Source organism: Panthera uncia (genome assembly GCF_023721935.1).
Source record: "Panthera uncia isolate 11264 chromosome B2 unlocalized genomic scaffold, Puncia_PCG_1.0 HiC_scaffold_24, whole genome shotgun sequence".
Classification (NCBI taxonomy): domain Eukaryota; kingdom Metazoa; phylum Chordata; class Mammalia; order Carnivora; family Felidae; genus Panthera; species Panthera uncia.
In genome coordinates this window covers 4,079,677-4,100,012 of record NW_026057580.1, presented here as the reverse complement: position 1 = coordinate 4,100,012, position 20,336 = coordinate 4,079,677, and the positions used below count along the sequence as shown (strand labels likewise).

At 38.6% G+C, this 20,336-nt stretch overlaps 1 protein-coding gene across 1 annotated transcript in view; it reads right to left on the bottom strand.

Annotated features, from left to right (window-relative positions):
• Positions 1-355: 355 nt before the first annotated feature.
• GLO1 (glyoxalase I) overlaps positions 356-20,336 on the bottom strand; it is a 32,559-nt gene continuing 12,578 nt past the window's right edge. The window contains exons 2-6 of the mRNA XM_049652743.1: positions 17,015-17,097; positions 6,953-7,093; positions 6,106-6,173; positions 5,343-5,432; positions 356-1,861 (exon numbers count right to left, since the gene is read on the bottom strand). Of these exons, the coding sequence (XP_049508700.1) occupies positions 1,773-1,861; positions 5,343-5,432; positions 6,106-6,173; positions 6,953-7,093; positions 17,015-17,097 (471 nt within the window). The 3' untranslated portion in view covers positions 356-1,772. The remainder of the gene's footprint in view (positions 1,862-5,342; positions 5,433-6,105; positions 6,174-6,952; positions 7,094-17,014; positions 17,098-20,336) is intronic.

Below are 20,336 nucleotides of genomic sequence, written 5' to 3'. Positions count from 1 at the left end.
TACTTAGCAAGTAGAGCAAGCTTCTTTCCATAGAAACAAGGTTTAAATGACTGACTTGTAAATCTAGTCACCCTCCCACTTGATAATTCTAGTACCTAACATGTGACATTGGTCTTCGTTGGTTCCCACAAGTCACCTTTTGATAGTTGGTCCTTCTTCTTTTGTACTTTTCCTCCCACATTGCTTTATCCCTATTTACTCTTTCCACCTTTCCCACACTCCCTTATATACACTATCTGCTTTTGTAGGATATGCAGATTTACAGCTATTCCAAGTTCAGAGTGAGCCTGTAAGCCCTTTCAAATTTCTGCAGGCTTTCTTAAAAAGAACTGGACAGTTTACAAATTAAACACGGTCTTATTTAAAAGTGTACTTTATTTCAGTCTGTAAGTCCTGCTATTTGTTTGACTTGCTCACATAATCCATTCCATCCAAAAAAGAAATGTCAGGTGCTTGTAGCCATGTTAGCACAGTTGGCACAGCCTACCCAAAGGTCTTCCACTGGAGCCTATGGAAAATCTAAAATGTCAGGTAAACCACAAACTGGACGTTCTTATTCTCTGGGCCACGAGATTGTCAAAATCAGTTTGGTTTCTTAAAATCCACCAAATATCAATGGCAAGGAAGACCATAGAGCTGCTCTCTGATAACTAAGTAATGTTGTCACTGAACATAATTTACCCTAAATGATTACTTGGCATCAGGAAGACCTTGGGGTAGGGGCTTTTCACGAGTAATACAAGCGCTGCTTGCCCAGGAATAAGCAGGTGTCCCCAGAGCAGGTGTGTGCTACAGACTTCCTCCACCCTTTCTTCCCTCTCCGTGGTTCTCAGGGCCCAGAGCTGAGAGGACAGTTGTGTTCAAGCTCACTGGAGGTTTGCACAGCAGAGATGAGTGGAGAAGGTATTGTGAGGCACTAATTTTTGAGGTAAAATCTAAACGCTAAAAATGATCATCAGAGCTCAAGCACTGGAGCCTATTTATATTGCCTTCAATTCCATTAAAGTTATTTACGTGTCTAGCCTGCTTGCTTTCTCTCAGGATGAAGGATAGCTGGGAGGTTTAAACCAGATACAGTATGCGACAGTCTAGCCCAGTGTCTGCATACCCAGTAAATATTACTCCCATCTACCTCCCCATCCCCAAATAAAGAGGTTAGTCCTTGAACTTTGAAAGTACTTCGTGAATAAGGAGAAATTAGTTTTCCTATCAACATCCTTGTCAGTCTGATTCTGAATTGCTCCCAAGACTACCTTCTCTTTTGTAAAATAAACACCTAATACTGTTTGAAATATACATGAAGTTTCATTTTTGTTCACTGTTCTTTACTTTCCATTGTGAAGTTATTTCTGAAGAACTGAAACCCCAGAAGGTAACCACAACAAAAACTTGTCAATTTTTTTTTTTTTTTTTTTTTTGAGAATGAGGATTCAAAGGCAGACTTGTAGAGAAGTCATATTCATATTTAGGTAACAGAAGCCAAATGCAGCCTCTGAAGGGAACTGTTCTAATTATTATCTAAAAAAGTAAAGTTATATAACTACATTCAAGGACACAAGACAAAGCACTACTTTAAAACCAGAATGACTGAACAGTTAGGTGAAACACATAGCTGAAATAGAAAAGGGGAATGGACTTCAGAACAATTTGAATTGGGACAATGATCCTTCAGTCCTAGATGTTTCTATTATCTGAATATCTTGATTAACACTATTTCCTTTTTACCTCCCACAAGGTCTTCACTGAAATCACAAAGCAGTATTCTCACAGAACTAAATAATGGTTGTCATTTTGTTAGGATTCAAAATTTCAATCCAGTAGCCATCAGGATCTTGAATAAATGCCAGGCCTTTCATTTTACCTGTAAGATAAAATGATTTTCATTATAGAGAGACTTTAAAATTTTTTTTAATATTTTTTATTTTATTGTTCATTTAGAATATTTTTTATTCAAATTTTATTTTATTTTATTTTTATTTTCTTAAATTTACATCCAAATTAGCATATAGTGCAACAATGATTTCAGGAGTAGATTCCTTAGTGCCCCTTACCCATTTAGCCCATCCCCCCTCCCACAACCCCTCCAGTAACCCTCTGTTTGTTCTCCGTATTTATGAGTCTCTTATGCTTTGTCCCCCTCCCTGTTTTCATATTATTTTTCTTTCCCTTCCCTTGTGTTCATCTGTTTTGTCTCTTAAAGTCCTCATATGTTTGTCTTTCTCTGACTAATTTCACTTAGCATAATACCCTCCAGTTCCATCCACATAGTTGCAAATGGCAAGATTTCATTCTTCATTGCCGAGTAATACTCCATTGTATATATATACCACATCTTCTTTATCCATTCGTCCACTGATGGACATTTGGGCTCTTTCCATACTTTGGCTATTATTGATAGTGCTGCTATAAACATTGGGGTGCATGTGTCCCTTCGAAACAGCACACCTGTATCCCTTGGATAAATGCCTAGTAATGCAATTGCTGGGTCGTAGGGTAGTTCTATTTTTAGTTTTTTGAGGAACCTCCATACTGTTTTCCAGAGTGGCTGCACCAGCTTGCATTCCCATTTATTCAAATTTTAATCTGCATTTTAACAAAATACGTTGTTTTGTTTATAGTTTTAACCTTAAAAAATTCTGTCAGTGTTGCCCAAATACATGTTTCTGAGAATAACTCGCATAGTATCTTCTACACATAGCTGGAAGCCAACTCTCCTGAAATAAACTGTGGGACCAGCTGCAATTTTAGGCATCAGATTTTTACTTCATCTTCATGATATATTTCATGCTACCCGTTGAGTAGTCAAAGAGACAGTCTTATTTAAAAAAAACTTGTTTTGTATTTATTTATTTTGAGAGATGGAAAAAGCACGAGCAGGGGAAGGGCAGAGAGAGGAGCAGGGAGAGAATCCCAAGCAGGCTCCACATGGCCAGCACAGAGACCGATGTGGGGCTCGAACCCATGAACTGTGAGATCATGACCTGAGCTGAAACCAAGAGCCGACACATAACCCACTGAGCCACGCAGGTGCCCCAAGACTGTCTCATTTTAAAGAGGAAAATAAACTAAGGAGGTGTTGGAGCAGGCAGCATGGCATACCCACACAGCCAAAAGAGTCATTGGCTTGGGGCATAACAAACTCTTTAAACACTATTCTAAGTCACTCGAGCTCTGCCAGTCAGTCTTTCTCCCAGGAATTCATAACTGGGATTGAGAAGCTAGAAGGTCTAGTAGTAGAGTTGTTTGCTTAAGTGCAGAAATGTGACCTCAGCAATCTATTTTGGGACCAAGATGCTAAATTAGTTGGACTCCTATCTCTCTCTGGCTCTTTTCCCCAAGATCAGCCCCAGAGGAACATATATGGAAAATGAAAGAAAAAAAAAAGTGAGACACCCTTGAGGTGATGACTGAGGACTGGAAAAAGTGGGGGTGGGGTGACTGTTTTAACCTGGTCCATGTGGGAATGGATAGTTTGGGCCTGGACCAGAAGGCAGTCCATCACAGCTGTGGGAGAATAAACAGAAGGGGTTTTGTTAATTTGGCTCTTGCTCCTCCCTGTGCCTTGAGCATCAGCTCCTACCCCCACGCTGGGGGAGGTTCAAACTACTGGTTCAGATGTCCTCAGGAGTAATTAAGGGCAGTACCAAGTCTTATGCCTGTGAGGAACGGACAAAAACAGGTGAGAAACAACTGATCTCCCCAGCCTTCACTTTCCACACAAGGTTAGGGAATAACCATCTCGGAAGGAAGTGCCTCCTACTAATACTCCTTTTCTCTGAGGGACAAGGGGGAAGATGTGACCTGAAGAGCTGCTCTGCAAAACATGAGGTGTTTAACTCTCGTTTTCAGGTGGCTAGGAATCTCTGCCTGGCCCATCTTCCTGAGATTGTGTGAGCTGTTAAAGAGTGGGGTCTAGCCTCCCCCAGTTCACATTCTCTGATGCACTGCAACAGTAACAGTTGCAATGAAAAGACTCCTCAGAGACCAAAGTAACAAGAATTTGAGGAACATAACCATAAAACAGTGGATTATAGATTCGAACAGAACAAATATCAAACCAATGGGCCAAGAGCTATTAAAATATATAAAAGTGGGGGGTGCCTGGCTGGCTCAGTCAGAAGAGCATATGACTCATGATGTCACGGTCCTGAGTTCAAAGGAAAGTAAACTTAAGGTTTTACATTCAACAAAACTGCCATTCATAGAGAAAGGTATGGGTCTGAGGTATACAAAGTTAAAACTTTTGCCTCACAAACCCTTTAAAAACTATTTTGGTTGAGATTCTTAGTAAAGGGACAGAAAACCCCACAAGATGCTGTAAGAGATACACAGAGAAAAGGTCGTCAAATACTTTGATATATGTATTATTTTCAAAAAGCCAAGGCCAAGTGGCACCTGGCTAGGTCAGTTGGTAGAGTACGTGACTCTTGATCTCAGGGTTATAAGTCTTAACCCCACATTGGGTACAGAGGCCACTGAAAAATAAAAACAAAAAACAAAAAACAAAAAAAACACAAGGCCAAAGAAAGGAAAAATATATCAGTAATATCCCACTCTGGGAGGATATCTGGATATCAAATCTTTTCATGGAAAACAAAAGGATTAAAATGAAATGTGAACTCTTTCAAACAAAAATTGAAATAATAAATTATGATGGCAGAAACAGATCTAAGTAAAATAATCATAGTATGTGTAAATCCAACAAAATGTAGATATATACACTATTTCTAGAGACGAACTTAAAACCTAAGGACATGCAAGGGTTGCAGAAGAATGAAAATGAAATACCAGCCATTATTAACCAAGAAGATGTGGTGTAGTTACATGAAAATCAGATAAAATAGGCCTTATGGAACTTGTTTTTGGATGGCTAGATACATGCTGAAATAGTAAAAACTGGTGGCCAGTGACAGAATGTGGTAAAGTCAAAAGTGGGGGAGAGAGCCTAGGATTTTTTTGTTTTTTAAGTAGTCTCCATGCCCAGCGCAGAGCCCAACACGGGGCCTGAACTCACAACCCTGAGATTAAGACCTGAGGTGAGACCAAGAGTCAAATGCTTAACCAACTGAGCCACCCAGGTGCCTGAGAACATAGGTTTTTGATGGCTCTTCCAGACTCTAAGTCTAGTCCCTTGTGAAGCCACCCTAGTTGCTGTCTTAGTTCCCTAAGATACCCAGGTATTTTTCCAATAATTCCTCTGTTTTCCTTACACTGGTTGAAACAGACTTCTTCAAAGTTCCTTGCACCCAGAGGGACTGACTATATCAGTACCCTCTGTGGGTGCTTAGTAAATGTTATGTAACTCAAAGGAGAGGCCTGCGGAAAACCAGTAGCAGACTCACCATCATCAGGTTTCTTCACAAATTTAACTCCCAGTTCTTCAAATCTTTTACAAGCACCATGTACATCAGGAACAGCAATTCCAATGTGACCTGAGGTGGTCATCCCCAAAACAAGGCAGGCAGAAGGAAGAAATAATTACTTCAGGGTATCCAAGTATCAAAAGTAGCTTCCAAAAGTAGTTTATTTCAAAATATAAGACACCTGAAAACAGACTGAGTCAAATAAGTTCAAAACATATAGTAAAGAACAAGAATCTAAGTCTTGGTTGGGTATAATAATCAGTAGCTCTGAATAATAAATTATGTAAAAGAGGCCTGATAGTGGGGCTCATGCATAGTTCAATCTGTTAAGAATTACTATATCATGAAAGAGTAATCCTTTATTCATACTGAATAGGTTTGTTGTGGACACTGCATACATAGCAGCCAATATAAACCTACAATCCTGTCATCCTAACTGAGAGATTATAGACGGGGGCAGAAGTGTATGCTAGCAGAAATGGGGATTCTTATCAACCACAGGTTTTGTTTTTTAAATTAAAAAGTCCACTGGAAGTATAATACTGAGACTGAAAAGTAAAATCATTGTGAGAGAGTAAATGTAGAGTTTAGGTAGAGACTACAAAATTAAACAATTCCTAAATCAAATTTTTCCTGGAAAATGAAAATAACCATACTCCTAAGAAGTTGATTATTCTTAATATGTACACAATGCACAAATCACACAAATCCATGTATATTACATACGCATAGGCAAACGTACCGAATCCTCGAGGGTCTGAGTTGCCACTGTGGTAACTCTGGGTCTCATCATCTTCGGTGCCCCAGTTGCTACAAAAGGAGGGAAAACATAATTACAAGTGACTGGTAGAACAGATATTCTGAAAAGAAAATTGCAACAATCTCTTTGAAATCATACCATTTAAATATACTTGGTTTATTCCTTACTACTGTAAATACTAAGTTTTCAACCACAGAAAAGGCAAATGGGCAAAATATGATTTTAATTAGGCTAGGGAGACAATAAAACCAGGCATCTGGATAAGACCAATAATGATACCAACAGCAACTGTCATTTATTGTACTTTATTGAGGATACTTTCTTTGAGGACTTCGTTAAATCTTGAACAACAGCTCTGTGGGCTAGATTTGAGTCCCCATTTCATAAATGAGACTGCCATGGAGGGAGGTGACAGAACTTGTTCAGGGTGGCAGAGCCAGACTCATGTCTAGTCTCTCTGATTCCAGAGCTGTTTTGAATCAGGGACACACTAAATCACACACTCTGAAATAAATGCTCTTTTGTTAGTTGTTCAAAATGACACAGAAACAACGTAAAAAATTAAAAAAAAAACACATTTCTAAAATCCTGAAGTTATGAAGACGTTAGTTACAGTGCTTCAACATTCATTAGCTGTAGTTTGGCAAGTATCTTGCCAATTCAGTCCTACATTCTCTATCTAAAAGACAAACTAGCCCTACCCCCTTGCCCTACCCACCAAAACAGTACAAAGACCAAAGATCCATGATAAAAGACTCAAACTATTGTAAGGAAAAAAAGGTTTAAGAAAATGTAGAATATATATAAAAAGATAAAAACTCATACTCACTGTGTCAGTTCAAGTGTGGCTTTCCTGGAGAACACCCATGCTACTTTTTCATTTTTATCTTTTGGGATGTCATTTTTTTCCTCATAAGCCAAGAAATAGATTGAAAATTTCATAGTGGGAAAATCTGATTTTTGGAGTAGCCTACAATTAAATAAGTTAATCAATTAACAATAGGAAAATTTGACTCATATTAAAATCAGTATGACAATATTCAAGTTCTACTAAGAATAAAAGCCCTATGTAGTGAGGCTATTTAATAGGAAAAACAGGAAAATCAATGAAAATACCTCACTAAAAAAAAACCTATTTATCTGTAAATATCAGTGAAATTAAAAAATTTTAAAAAGCAAACTTTCATAATTCAATTTTTCAAATATAATAAAACTTATTTGGGATTATGGTACTTGCTTATAAATGGCAAAATATCTTCAAAAGAAAATTTTGTCTAATTTTGGTGAAAAATACAATGTATTACCTTATTGTTCTTTCAGATATATGGCATTCAGTTAAATAAAATACATTTACTGAGTTCTTACTATGCCAAAATTAGGAAAAGAAACTAAGGATAAATGGTTAAAAGAGAAGGAAGGACAGATGAGTATCACAGAAATGGGAATGTCAATGAGAAAGTGGTTAACCATATGAGATCCTGCAGAAAGGTCAAACAGCATTAAGACTGAGAATGGGTCACTGGATATGGAAAGGTCCTGTGAGGCCACTCTCAGCAGCATGGGGCAGGAGAGAAGGGAAGGTACCCAGGTAAAACAGCAAGCATGGTTGACCTATATAGGTGATCGGTGATAATGGGAAAGAGGGCAAGGGAGCAGAAGGCAAGAATCATGCTAGAATGGAGAAGACTTAAGATTGTTTGTAGGTTGAGGGAAAAGAGCCATGTAAAGGCCACTTTTATGCAAACAGGCTTGAGCCATGGAATGTAGAAAGGGCCTATAGGGACCACCTGGCTGAACACAGACAGGCCCATCAGGCACCCCACCTCACAGGCCCTAATTAACCAATAGGCTACTTACAACCAGGAAGAGCTACCAAAAAAGGAAGAATTCCATACATTGCCATACGTCCTCATCTTTCCCTTTAAAAACAGCCCCCACCCACTGCTTCCTTGCAGACACCTCTCCTTTGCTGTCTTGCCCCCCACTCCCCTGCAGTATATTCAATAAACTTCTATACCCTTTGTTCTGCCTCAGGTGAATTCTCCCACCTCCCGTGCCACAGCTTCCTCCCAACTGATTGTTGCCCCACATTTGGGGCACAGCCTCTAATGGAGAGACATCCTATTTAGACACCACAAGCCAGCAGAAAGGGAATAACTGATGTGAGACAAAGAGTGAATGAATTACTAATCCTAAAGTTTTAAAAAACGTAATTGAAGTCATGGCCTATAAAGTGAGTTTAAAGAGTATAAGATTACTTTGCAAGGAGTAGGGTAGAATGAGGATGTATGCAATTTTATTTAGATTATTGAGGATTAAGCGCTCAAAGATGGCCCTATTTGTAATCAATAAGAGGGAATGGTTGAAGCCTACCTAGCAAATGGAAATTTCTAAGTTCTATTTCAAGTCTTTCAATTATCACTGCTATGTAATATGCCTTGGTCCACTGAGACCCAGACATTGACTTATCACAAATAAGATTTACTCTAACATGTTTATAATAAGGCATCAAACACCTCAAATACCGTCATGAAAAACAATCTCTGCACTTACTAAAACAGATTGCACAAGCCTTACAGACCAATCACGTGGGAACTAGAGCAAATAAACCTGTTGTATAACCTGCTTTTCTCAGCTGAGTATATCTTTCAGTATAATGTCAAGTTGCACCCTGTTTGGAGGCTCTTGAAAAACAAGGTCAACATTGGAGTCCATCAGACCTGGATTCAAATTCCTGCTCTGCCATGTACCCATTGTGGCATCTGGGGCCAGTAACTTAATGTCTTTAAACTCTGGTTTCTTCCTTCATTTGTAAAATGGGATATAAACTATTTCATAAGCTACTACGGAAACTGTATGAAGAAACATATACAGTGCCTAGCAAATACCAAGTCTTCAATGTATTTGTTTTCACTCTTTTAAATGTACTGTAAACATACAAAACTACTTTCTCTGGAAAGAATAACAAGAAACTGCTAAGAGCAATAATCTTTGGGGAGAAGGACTGAGAAAGGGAGGTGACCATTTTTCATTTTGTATTTTTCTGAACTGGTCAGATTTTCTAAACAAACATATGCTGTATTACTTGAATTTTTCTCTCAATGGAAATTAGGCAGTAAAATAAAAATCATTTACTTTTATTCTTTATGTATCTATATTGTCAGAAACAAACAAACTCTCATGTTATCTAGGGAAACAAATCAAGAAAAATAAAAAGCTTTAAGGATTACAAGATCAGTAGACACTACCTATTCAGCAAAAGAGAACACATGCTGTAAAAATGGGACGGATGGCCAGTTTTCAGTAAACTCATTTATTTGCTAAATAATGCATGTTTATAACTACATCTTTTCTGAAGTAAACAAGAGGCCATAACATTGAAAGGATTTGAACACATTAAGGGTTAAACTTGCAGCTCCCAGAGAGAACAGAGGTAGAGAACACACAAGTACTCATCCCTTGCTGTCCAGAGAGCCTGGTTGGCACAGAGAAGAACTTGACAGAAGCCCTGGCAGGTCAAACCTAGTCCCAGACTCCTGACCAAAAGGACTTCTGTGATTTTTTTTTTTTTTTTTACTTTAGTTTTGAGAGAGAGAGAGAGAGAGAGAGAGCAAGTGCACTCGCACAAGTTGGGGAGGGGCAGAGATAGAGGGAAACCCAAAATCCAAAGCAGGCTCCAGGCTCTGAGATGTGCAGGGCTTGAACTCATGAACTGTGAGATCATGACCTGAGCTGAAGTCAGACGCTTAACCAACTGAGCCACTCAGGCGCCCCAGGACTTCTGTGACTTTTGAAGAAAAGTTTAATCTGTTTTTTTTTTATTTTTAATGAAAACATTCCCTATATTTACAAAACTATGGGCACAGGGAGGGGCCAAGATGGCAGAACAGCATGGAAGTTTTTTTTGCCTCTCTCGCCCTTGAAATGCAGCTAGATCAACACCAAACCATCTTGCACATCTTGAAACCTGATATGAGGATTAACACAACAATCTGCACAACTTGAACCAGAGAACTCAGCAGGTATATGGTGCGGAGAGGTGAACTGGGGAAGAGAGAAACCATGTAGGGCAGGGAGCTGGTTTTGCTCGTGGAGAGGATAGAGACAACAGGGAGAGTACAGGAAAAGCACCCTGCCCCCTGAAAGCAGCTGAAGAGAAAGAGTGGAAACACCTGCAAGGGACTGAATGAGAAAGGGAGAAAGGAGAAAGGAAAGGGTTTAAATACCATTAATGACTCTATCTACAGGGGAGTAGAGTCTGAAACTCCGCAGCTTAATACCTGGCAGAGCTTTGATGGGAAGGGTGAATCCCCAGGAGCGGACGGTGAGGTCTGAGGGGTCCTCATGCCACACAGGGAGAGGCAGTTCCCCTGCTGGGAGGACATATGGGAGAGGCTGTGCAGCCTCCCCACAGGCAAAAGTCCTAGTGGACCTGGGAAAACAGTCATATTCGCTAGTGGTAGAACAAGGACATTAAGGATTCACTGAAGCCTGGCATCAGATGTGTGTTGTGACTTACCATTATCCCTGAAAAGCTGCAGCTACACAATCACGCAAACTTTTTCTGGGGTGGGCTGGCACCTGGCTACAGTCTCTAGGCATCTGCAGCAGCGCAGTCTCACAAACTTTCCTGGGGGTGGACCAGCACCTGGCCATTGCTCAGCATCTGAGGTGGTCAAAGCCGTAGGGCCCTCAGAAGTGAGGGGTTTGGAAACACAACCCCAGTTGAGCTAAAACTCAGGAGGGAGGTGCCGCCTGCCAAGCTGATGGCTTGATCACTGACAGTATAGAAGAGGGAAGTAGACAGAAGCCAGAGACAAAGGAGAGGTGCTTGATTGCCAGTGGGTGAGAGCACAGAGTTCTGATACTAGAGACTGGGTAGCTGGGTGACACCATTTTCACACCTCCAACACATGCGCATACACGCCTACACACGCCACAATGATCCACCCCAGTAAACTAAGCAGCACATCGAGTGGAGAACAAAGCTGTTACACCAAGCCCCAGCCAAATGGGTCAATGGTGCTCCAGAAGAACACCACAAGTGTCTCTGCCTGCTTAGTTTACAGACTATAAAGTGCTTCATAGTTTGACTTCTAGGGGAAACTGGATGTAATTTCAATCACATTTCTTTCTGTTCACTGGTCCATCTATTCAATGTTTTTTCTTTTTCTTTTCTTATTCTTGAATACAGAAAGAGAAAAAAAATTCTTTTTATTTCCTTTTTTATGAAAAAGATTTTAATTTTTTCTACAATAGTTTTTACTTTTTTGTAAATTTTTAAAATTCTATTTTACTTTCATCACTTCATTTTATTCTATTTTACTGTATTCATTTTTTTCATTTTCAAACATTTTCCTTTTTTTCTTTTTTATCTTTCTTATCATTTTTTTCTCTATTGTATCAAGCTTCTTTCAACAACCAGACCAAACCACACCTAGAATCTAGCATCCTTTATTTGATTTCTTTGTGTTGTTTTTAATTTTTTCATTTTTATTTATTTATTTATTTTATTAATTCTTTTACTTCCTTCAAAATGATGAAATGAAGGAATTCACCCCAAAAGAAAGAACAGGAGGAAATGACAGCCAGGGACTTAATACAGACACAAGCAAGATATCTGAACCAGAATTTAGAATCACAATAATAACAATACTAGCTGGGGTTGAAAAAAGCATAGAATCCCTTTCTTCGGAGATAAAAGAAGTAAAATCTAGTCAGAACAAAGTTAAAAATGCTCTGAGATGCAATCTCAAATGGCTGCCATGGTGACAAGGATGGATGAAGCAGAAGGGCGAATCAGCAATATAAAGGACAAACTTATAGAGAATAATGAAGCAGAAAAAAAGAGGGAAACTAAGGCAAAAGAGCACGATATAAGAATTAGAGAACTCAGTGACTCATTAGAAAGGAATAACATCCGAATCATACAGGTCTCAGTAGATGAAGAGAGAGAAAAAGGGGTAGAAGGCTTATCTAAGCAAATCATAGCAGAAAACTTTCCTAACCTGGGGAAAGACACAAACATCAAAATCCAGGAAGCACAGAGAACTCCCATTAGATTCAACAAAAACCGACCATCAACAAGGCATATCATAGTCAAATTCACAAAATACTCAGGCAAGGAAAGAATCATGAAAGCAGCAAAGGAAAACAAGTCCTTAAACTACAAGGGAAGAGAGATCAGGTTCACAGCAGACCCATTCACAGCAACTTGTCAGGCCAGAAAGGAGTGGCAAGATATATTCAATGTGCTGAATTGGAAAAATATGCAACCAAAAATTCTTTATCCAGCAAGGTTGTCATTCAAAATAGAAGGAGATATAAACAGATTCCCAAAAAAAAACTAAAGCAGTTTGTGACCATTAAACCAGCCCTGCAAGAAATTTTAAGGGGACTCTCTGAGGGGGAGAAAAGATGGAAAAAAAAAAAGACCAAAAACAACAAAGACTAGAAAGGACCAGAGAACACCACCAGAAATTCCAACTTTACAGGCAACATAATCGCAATAAATTCATATCTTTCAGTACTCACTTTACATGTCAATGGACTAAACACTCCAATCAAAAGACACAGGGTAACAGAATGGATGAGTAAACAAAAATCCATCTATATGCTGTTTACGAGAGACCCATTTTAATGACCTGAAGACACCTTCAGATTGAAATTAAGGGATGGAGAACCATCTATCATGCTAATGGTCAACAAAAGAAAGCCAGAGTAGCCACACTTATATCAGAGAATCTAGATTTTAAAATAAAGAATGTAACAAGAGATGAAGAAGGGCATTATATCATAATTAAGGGGTCTATCCACCAAGAAGATCCAACAATTGTAACATTTATGCTCCAAACTTGAGAGGACCCAAATATATAAATCAATTAATCACAAACATACAGAAACTCATTGATAATAATAGGGGACTTCAACACCCCACTTACAACAATGGACAGATCATCTAAACAGAAAATCAACAAGGAAACGATATTGTTGAATGACACACTGGACTGCACGGACTTAACATATATTCAGAACATTTCATCCCAAAGCAGCAGGATACACACTCTTCTCGAGTGCACATGGAACATTCCCCAGAATAGATCAAATACTGGGACACAAATCAGCCCTTAACAACTACAAAAAGATCAAGATCATACTATGCGTATTTTCAGACCACAACACTATGAAACTCGAAATCAACCACAAGAAAAAATTTGGAAAGACAACAAATACTTGGAGATTAAAGAACATCCTACTAAAGAATGAATGGGCTAACCAATACGTGCAAGAGAAAATTTAAAAGTACATGGAAGCCAATGAAAATGATAACACCACAGCCCAAACCTCTGGGACGCAGCAAAGGCGGTCATAAGAGGGAAGTATATAGCAATCCAGGCCTTCCTAAAGAAGGTCGAAAGGTTTCAGATATGCGACCTAACCTTACACCTTAAAGAGCTGGAAAAAGAACAGCAAATAAAACCCCAAACCACCAAAAGACAGGGAATAATAAAGATTAGAGCAGAAATCAGTGCTATTGAAACCAAAATATATATATATATATATATATATATATATATATATATATGAACAACAGATCAATGAAACCGGGAGCTGGTTCTTTGAAATAGTTTAAAAAATTGATAAAACCCTAGCCAGTCTGATCAAAAAGAAAAAGGAAAGGACCCAAATAAATAAAATCAAGAATGAAAGAGGAGAGATCACAACCAACACAGCAGAAATACAAACAATAATAAGAGAATATTATGAGCAATTATATGCCAATAAATTGAGCAATCTGGAAGAAATGGACAAATTCCTAGAAACATAATAAAACTACCAAAACTGAAACAAGAAGAAATAGAAAATTTGAACAGACCCATAACCAGTAGAGAAATCGAATAATCAAAAGTCTCTCAAAAAACAAGATTCCAGGGCCAAAAGGCTTTCCAGGGGAATTCTACCAAACATTTAAAGAATTAACACCTATTCTTTTGAAGCTGTTCCAAAAAATAGAAGTGGAAGGAAAACTTCCAGACTCATTCTGTGAAGGCAGCATTACCTTGATTCTAAAACCAAATACCCCACTAAAAAGGAGAACTACAGACCAATTTCCCTGATGAACCTGGATGGAAAAATCTTCAACAAGATATTAGCAACCGGATCCAACAATACATTAAAAGAATTATTCACCACGACCAAGTGGGATTTATACTCTGGGATGCAGGGCTGGTTCAATATCCACAAAACAATCAATGTGATTCACCACATCAATAAAAGAAAGGACAAGAACCACATGATCCTCTCAATAGATGCAGAGAAAACATTTGACAAAATACAGCATGCTTTCTTGACAAAACCCCTCAAGAATGTAAGGATAGAAGGATCATACCTCAAGATCATAAAACCAAATATGAAAGACCCACCGCTAATATCATCTTCAATGGGGAAAAACTGAGCACTTTCCCCCTAAGGTCAGGAACACGACAGGGACGTCCACTCTCACCACTGTTATTCAACATAGTATTGGAAGTCCTAGCCTCAGCAATCAGACAACACAAAGAAATAAAAGGCATCCAAATTGGCAAGGAGGAAGTCAAACTTTCACTCTTCACAGACATGATACTCTCTATATGGAAAATCCAAAAGATTCCACAAAAAACTGCTAGAACTGATCCATGAATTCAGCAAAGTGGCATGATATAAAATCAACGCACAGAAATCGGTTGCATTCTTATACACCAACAATGAAGCAACAGAAAGAGAAATCAAGGAATCGACCCCATTTACAATTTGCACCAAAAACCATAAAATATCTACAAATAAACCTAACCAAAGAGGTGAAAAATCTATACACTGAAAACTATAGAAAGCTTATGAAAGAAATTGAAGACACAAAAAAATGGAAAAATATTCCATGCTCATGGATTGGAAGAACAAATATTGTTAAAATGTCAGAACTACCGAAAGCAATCTACATATTCAATGCAATCCTAATCAAAATTGCACTGGCATTCTTCTCAGAACTAGAACAAACCATCCTAAAATTTGTATGGCACCAGAAAAAGACCCCAAATAGCCAAAGCAATCCTGAAAAAGAAAACCAAAGCTGAAGGCTTCAAGATGTATTACAAAGCTGTAATCATCAAGACAGTATGGTACTGGCACAAAAACAGACACTCAGATCAATGGAACAGAATAGAGAACCCAGAAATGGACCCGCAAACGTATGGCTAACTAATCTTTGACAAAGCATCCAATAGAAAAAAAGAAAGTCTCTTCAGCAAATGGTGCTGGGAAAACTGGACAGCAACATGCAGAAAAATGAACCTGGACCACTTTCTTACACCATACACGAAAGTAAACTCAAAATGGATGAAAGACCTAAATGTAAGACAGGAAGCCATCAAAATCCTTGAGGAGAAAGCAGGCAAAAACCTCTTTGACGTTGGCCACAGCAACTTCTTACTCAACACATCTCCAGAGGCAAGGGAAACAAAAGCAAAAATGAACTATTGGGACCTCATCAAGACAAAAAGCTTCTGCATGGCAAAGGAAACAATCAGCAAAACTAAAAGACAACTGACAGAATGGGAGAAGATATATGCAAGTAACGTATCAGACAAAGGGCTAGTATCCAAAATGTATAAAGAACTTATCAAACTCAACACCCAAAAAAATAATCCTGTGAAATGGGCAAAAGACATGAATAGATATTTCTCTAAAAAAGACATCCAGATGGCGAACAGACCATGAAAAAAATGCTCAACATCACTCATCATCAGGGAAATAGAAATTAAAACCACAATAAGATACCACCTCAGACCAATCAGAATGGCTAAAATTAATAACTCGGGCAACAACAGATGTTGGTGAAGATGCAGAAAAAGAGGATCTCTTTTGCATTGTTGGTGGGAATGCAAACTGGTGCAGCCACTCAGGAAAACAGTGCGGAGCTTCGTCAAAAAACTAAAAGTAGAACTACCCTATGACCCAGCAATTGCGCTACTAAGTATTTATGCAAGGGATACAGGTGTGCTGTTTCAAAGGGACACATGCACCCCAATGTTTATAGCAGCAGTACTATCAACAATACCCAAAATATGGAAAGGGCCCAAATGTCCATTGACGGATGAATGGATAAAGAAGATGTGGTGTGTATACACACACATACACACACACACACACACACACACACACACAATGGAGTATTACTTGGCAACCAAAAAGAATGAAATCTTGCCATTTGCAACTATGTGGATGGAACTAGAGGGTATTATGCTAAGCGAAATTAGAGAAAGACAAATATCATTACAACTTCACTCATATGAGGAATTTAAGATATAAAACAGATGAACATAAAGGAAGGGAAGCAAAATAATATAAACACAAGGAGGGGAACAAAACACAAGGGACTCTTTTTTTTTTTTTAACGTTTATTTATTTTTGAGACAGAGAGAGACAGAGCACGAATGGGGGAGGATCAGAGAGAGAGAGGGAGACACAGAATCTAAAACAGGCTCCAGGCTCTGAGCTGTCAGCACAGAGCCCGACGCGGGGCTTGAACTCACGAACTGCGAGATCATGACCTGAGCCGAAGTCGGACGCTTAACTGACTGAGCCACCCAGGCACCCCCACAAGGGACTCTTTAATACAGAGAACAAACTGAGGGATGCTAGATGGGTCAGGGGTAAGGGGAGGGGCTAAATGGGTAAGGGGCATTAAGGAGGACACTTGTTGGGATGAGCACTGGGTGTTATACATAGTGGATGAATCACTGGAATCTACTCTTGAAATCATTATTGCACTATATGCTAACTAATTTGGATATAAATTTTAAAAATTAATTAATTAAATTATTAAACAAATTATGAGCACAAATAGTTTACTTACGTCATTCCAAGAATTCTAGTATAAAAATCCAGTGACTTTTTAGGATCTTTAACTCGTAGCATGGTCTGCTGAAACAGAAAATCCTAAGGAGAAACAGTGTATATTAAACACATTTGACTTCTGACACTCGTTACCAACATTAATTGTGCTTTCTGTAGCGAGATACAGTCCACCTTTGCAATGTAATGTTTAAGAAGAAAGCATTCTGGGGGCATCTGGGTGGCTCAGTCAGTTAAACATCCAAGTGTCTGATTCTTGACTTCAGTTCAGGTCATGATTTCACAGTTCACGAGTTCAAGCCCTGCATCTGGCTCTGCACTGACAGCATGGATCCTGCTTGGGATTCTCTGTCTCCCTCTCTCTCTGCCCTTCTACCCTTTGCACATGCTCATTTATTCTTTCAAAATAAATAAACATGAAAAAATAAACCAGTCTAAAAACTACTTTATCTTAATAAGTAGATCTTAATGAATGTAATTAAATTCTTCATTCACACCTTATAATCACATATAAGGCAGCTGGCTCTCAAATTACATGCTTCTAGAATATTTGGATTGTTTTTCTAGGCAGGTGCTGCACTCCTAAAGGTCTTGGTTTCAGCAAGCAGCTGGAAAAGAGCAAAGCTGCCCCTGACTTCTAGGTGCTGGCCTGGCACTCACAACCAGGCCTTGGGTTTCCCCTGGTGAACAGAATCTCAGAAACTCTTACAAAGTCACTCTGTGACTGCAATGAAGTGAGATCAAAACAAATGCAGCAAAACCAATTCCACTTCATCCTCTTATTCAGCACAGATTGAAAGAAGGCACTGTTTCAACTTTGGTGAGGTAGGTAGGATCTATACACAGGTTTTCAAATGATCAAAACTATCTGAAAAAATATTAATTACTACTGTATTCTACTACTACTTAGCTATCTAGTTACCTGCTTTAAAAATGTGCAGAATTTACTTAATTTTAATGATTCAAAAACATTTCTGTGAACAGCAATTACTGTCTTACAATATAATAGAGCAGCTCCTGGTACATTTACTACTACTTGTCCCTGTATTGAGATGGTCCCTGGAATTCCTGTTTTTACTTTACTTTTTTTTTTTTTTTAATGTTTATTTATATTTTTGAAAAAGAGAGACAAAGCATGAGCAGGGGAGGGGCAGACAACAAGGGAGATGCAGAATCCCAAGCAGGCTCCAGGCTCTGAGCTGTCAGTAGAGCTGGACGCAGGACTCGAACTCACGGACCATGAGATCATGACTTGAGCCGAAGTCTGACGCTTAACCGACTGAGCCACCCAGGCGCCCTTTACTCTTTTAATGAGCTTTCAGTCCCCTCACTCGCCATTAAGCTATGAGCTGTCAATTCTATCAGCAAAACTCTCCTTTCTTGGATACAAGAGAGCTAATTTCCCTGAACTTCTCACCAGCCTAGCCCTTGACCACCTACCCCTCCTGCCATACACACTGGTTGTTACTTTTCTCTCTTACCACATCCTCTATGGTCTATTCTTGGGGAGAGATCCGTGAAATAGTTAATTCAGATCACTCTTCTACTCAAAAACCGTGGGAAGTCTCCCCCATTTCATAAAAGCCAAAGCCCCTCCAGTGGCCCTCTCTGGCTCTGGCAGGCTCTCTCACCTCTGCTCCTGCCCACTCACTCAGCCTGCTGTCTTCGGCAGCTCACTCAGGGCCTCTGCTGGAAGGCTTTCTCCAGAGCCACTTCTAACCTTCTTAACTCTGCTCAAATGTCATCTTCCAAATGAGGCCTAAGCTGACTACTATAACTCTCCACTTAGCCCATTTTTTCATTTTCTTTTTCCATAGCACTCGTTGCCTTTCAATGTGCTATTTACAGTATTTTATATTTATCTTTTGTTCTTCTTTCCCCCATAAAATATAAACCCCATAAGGGTAGGGATGCTTGTTTTGTTTGCTTGATGCAACCTTGGGGCAGAATCTGGGAGAGTAGGTACCCAATAAATAGTTGGTGAGAATGAGTAAATGAACTTTCAGTAGATGATGTTTCTTTCCAATCAAGCTGCATCCAACATTACTAGCCTTTTCTTCAATGAAAAAGAAAATTGAAATCTAAAATCCTTTTAAAATCTGTTCTGTAATGGCCCAGTTTACCATTGCACCAATGACATTTGTTATATTCATATTTCATCTTTTCAAACTCTTTCTACCAACATTGGTATCGTTAGACTATGATGACTTTATTATTACTTCCGTTGCGTCCATAAACTCTGAGAGAGTTCATGCTCTTTGACCAAGATGTTTCCTTTTTAAAAATCTAAGGAAAACATTACAAATTCTGGCAAAGATTTATGTACAAGGACATTCATCATAACACTTACATAACAACTACATGCCGGACACTGTTCTAAGAGATTCACAAAACTTATATAATCTTCCCAACAACCCTATGAAATATGTATTATTACCATCCCCATTTTGCTGCTGAGAGAGTGTCACAGAAAAAATTCCATCCCAAGCAGTTTTGTTCCAAAGTACTTGCTTTCAACCACCTTGGCTAAACTGTCTCTAACAACAAAGAAACCAATAAATTACGATAAAAGTATAATTGAATATTATGAATACATTTAAAATGCTGCTTTAGAGGTATATTAAATGGCATGGGGACATGCACATGACATAATAAGTTTAAAAGAATACATATATGTATAATTTATTTAATATGCTATTAAGATTAATTACATATTTTTTTCTTAACGTGTATTTATTTTTGAGAGAGAGAGAACATGTGCAAGTTGGGAAGGGACAGAGAGAGAGGGGTACAGAGGATCTGAAGCGGGCTCCATGCTCATAGCAGAGAGCTTGAGGTGGGGCTCAAACCCCAGAATGTGACATCATGACCTGAGTGGAAGTCAGATGCTTAACTGGCTGAGCCACCCAGGTGTCCCAAGATTAATTACATCTTAAAAGTAATGTTAGAAACCTTTAGTTTTATTATTAACATGGTTATGTACTAAAACTATCTAAATACGTACACATAAAAGAATATTAAAATGAACTTTTACAAGTCTATACATAGATAACAATACTGTATTGTATGTTTATTTGAGAGTTGTAAGAAATATCTTTTTTTTTCTTCTTAGAGAACATGTCTTAAAAGCTGTCCGCACATACATATGAAGAAGGTAACTATCTGAAGTGATCAGCACATTAACTAACCTTATTGTGGTAGTCATTTGGCAATATATATGTATATCAAATCACTACAATGTACACCCAAAACTTACACATTGTTATATGTGGATTATTTCAATAATGCTGGAAAAAATAGTTTAAAAAAGAGGAAAATGGAAA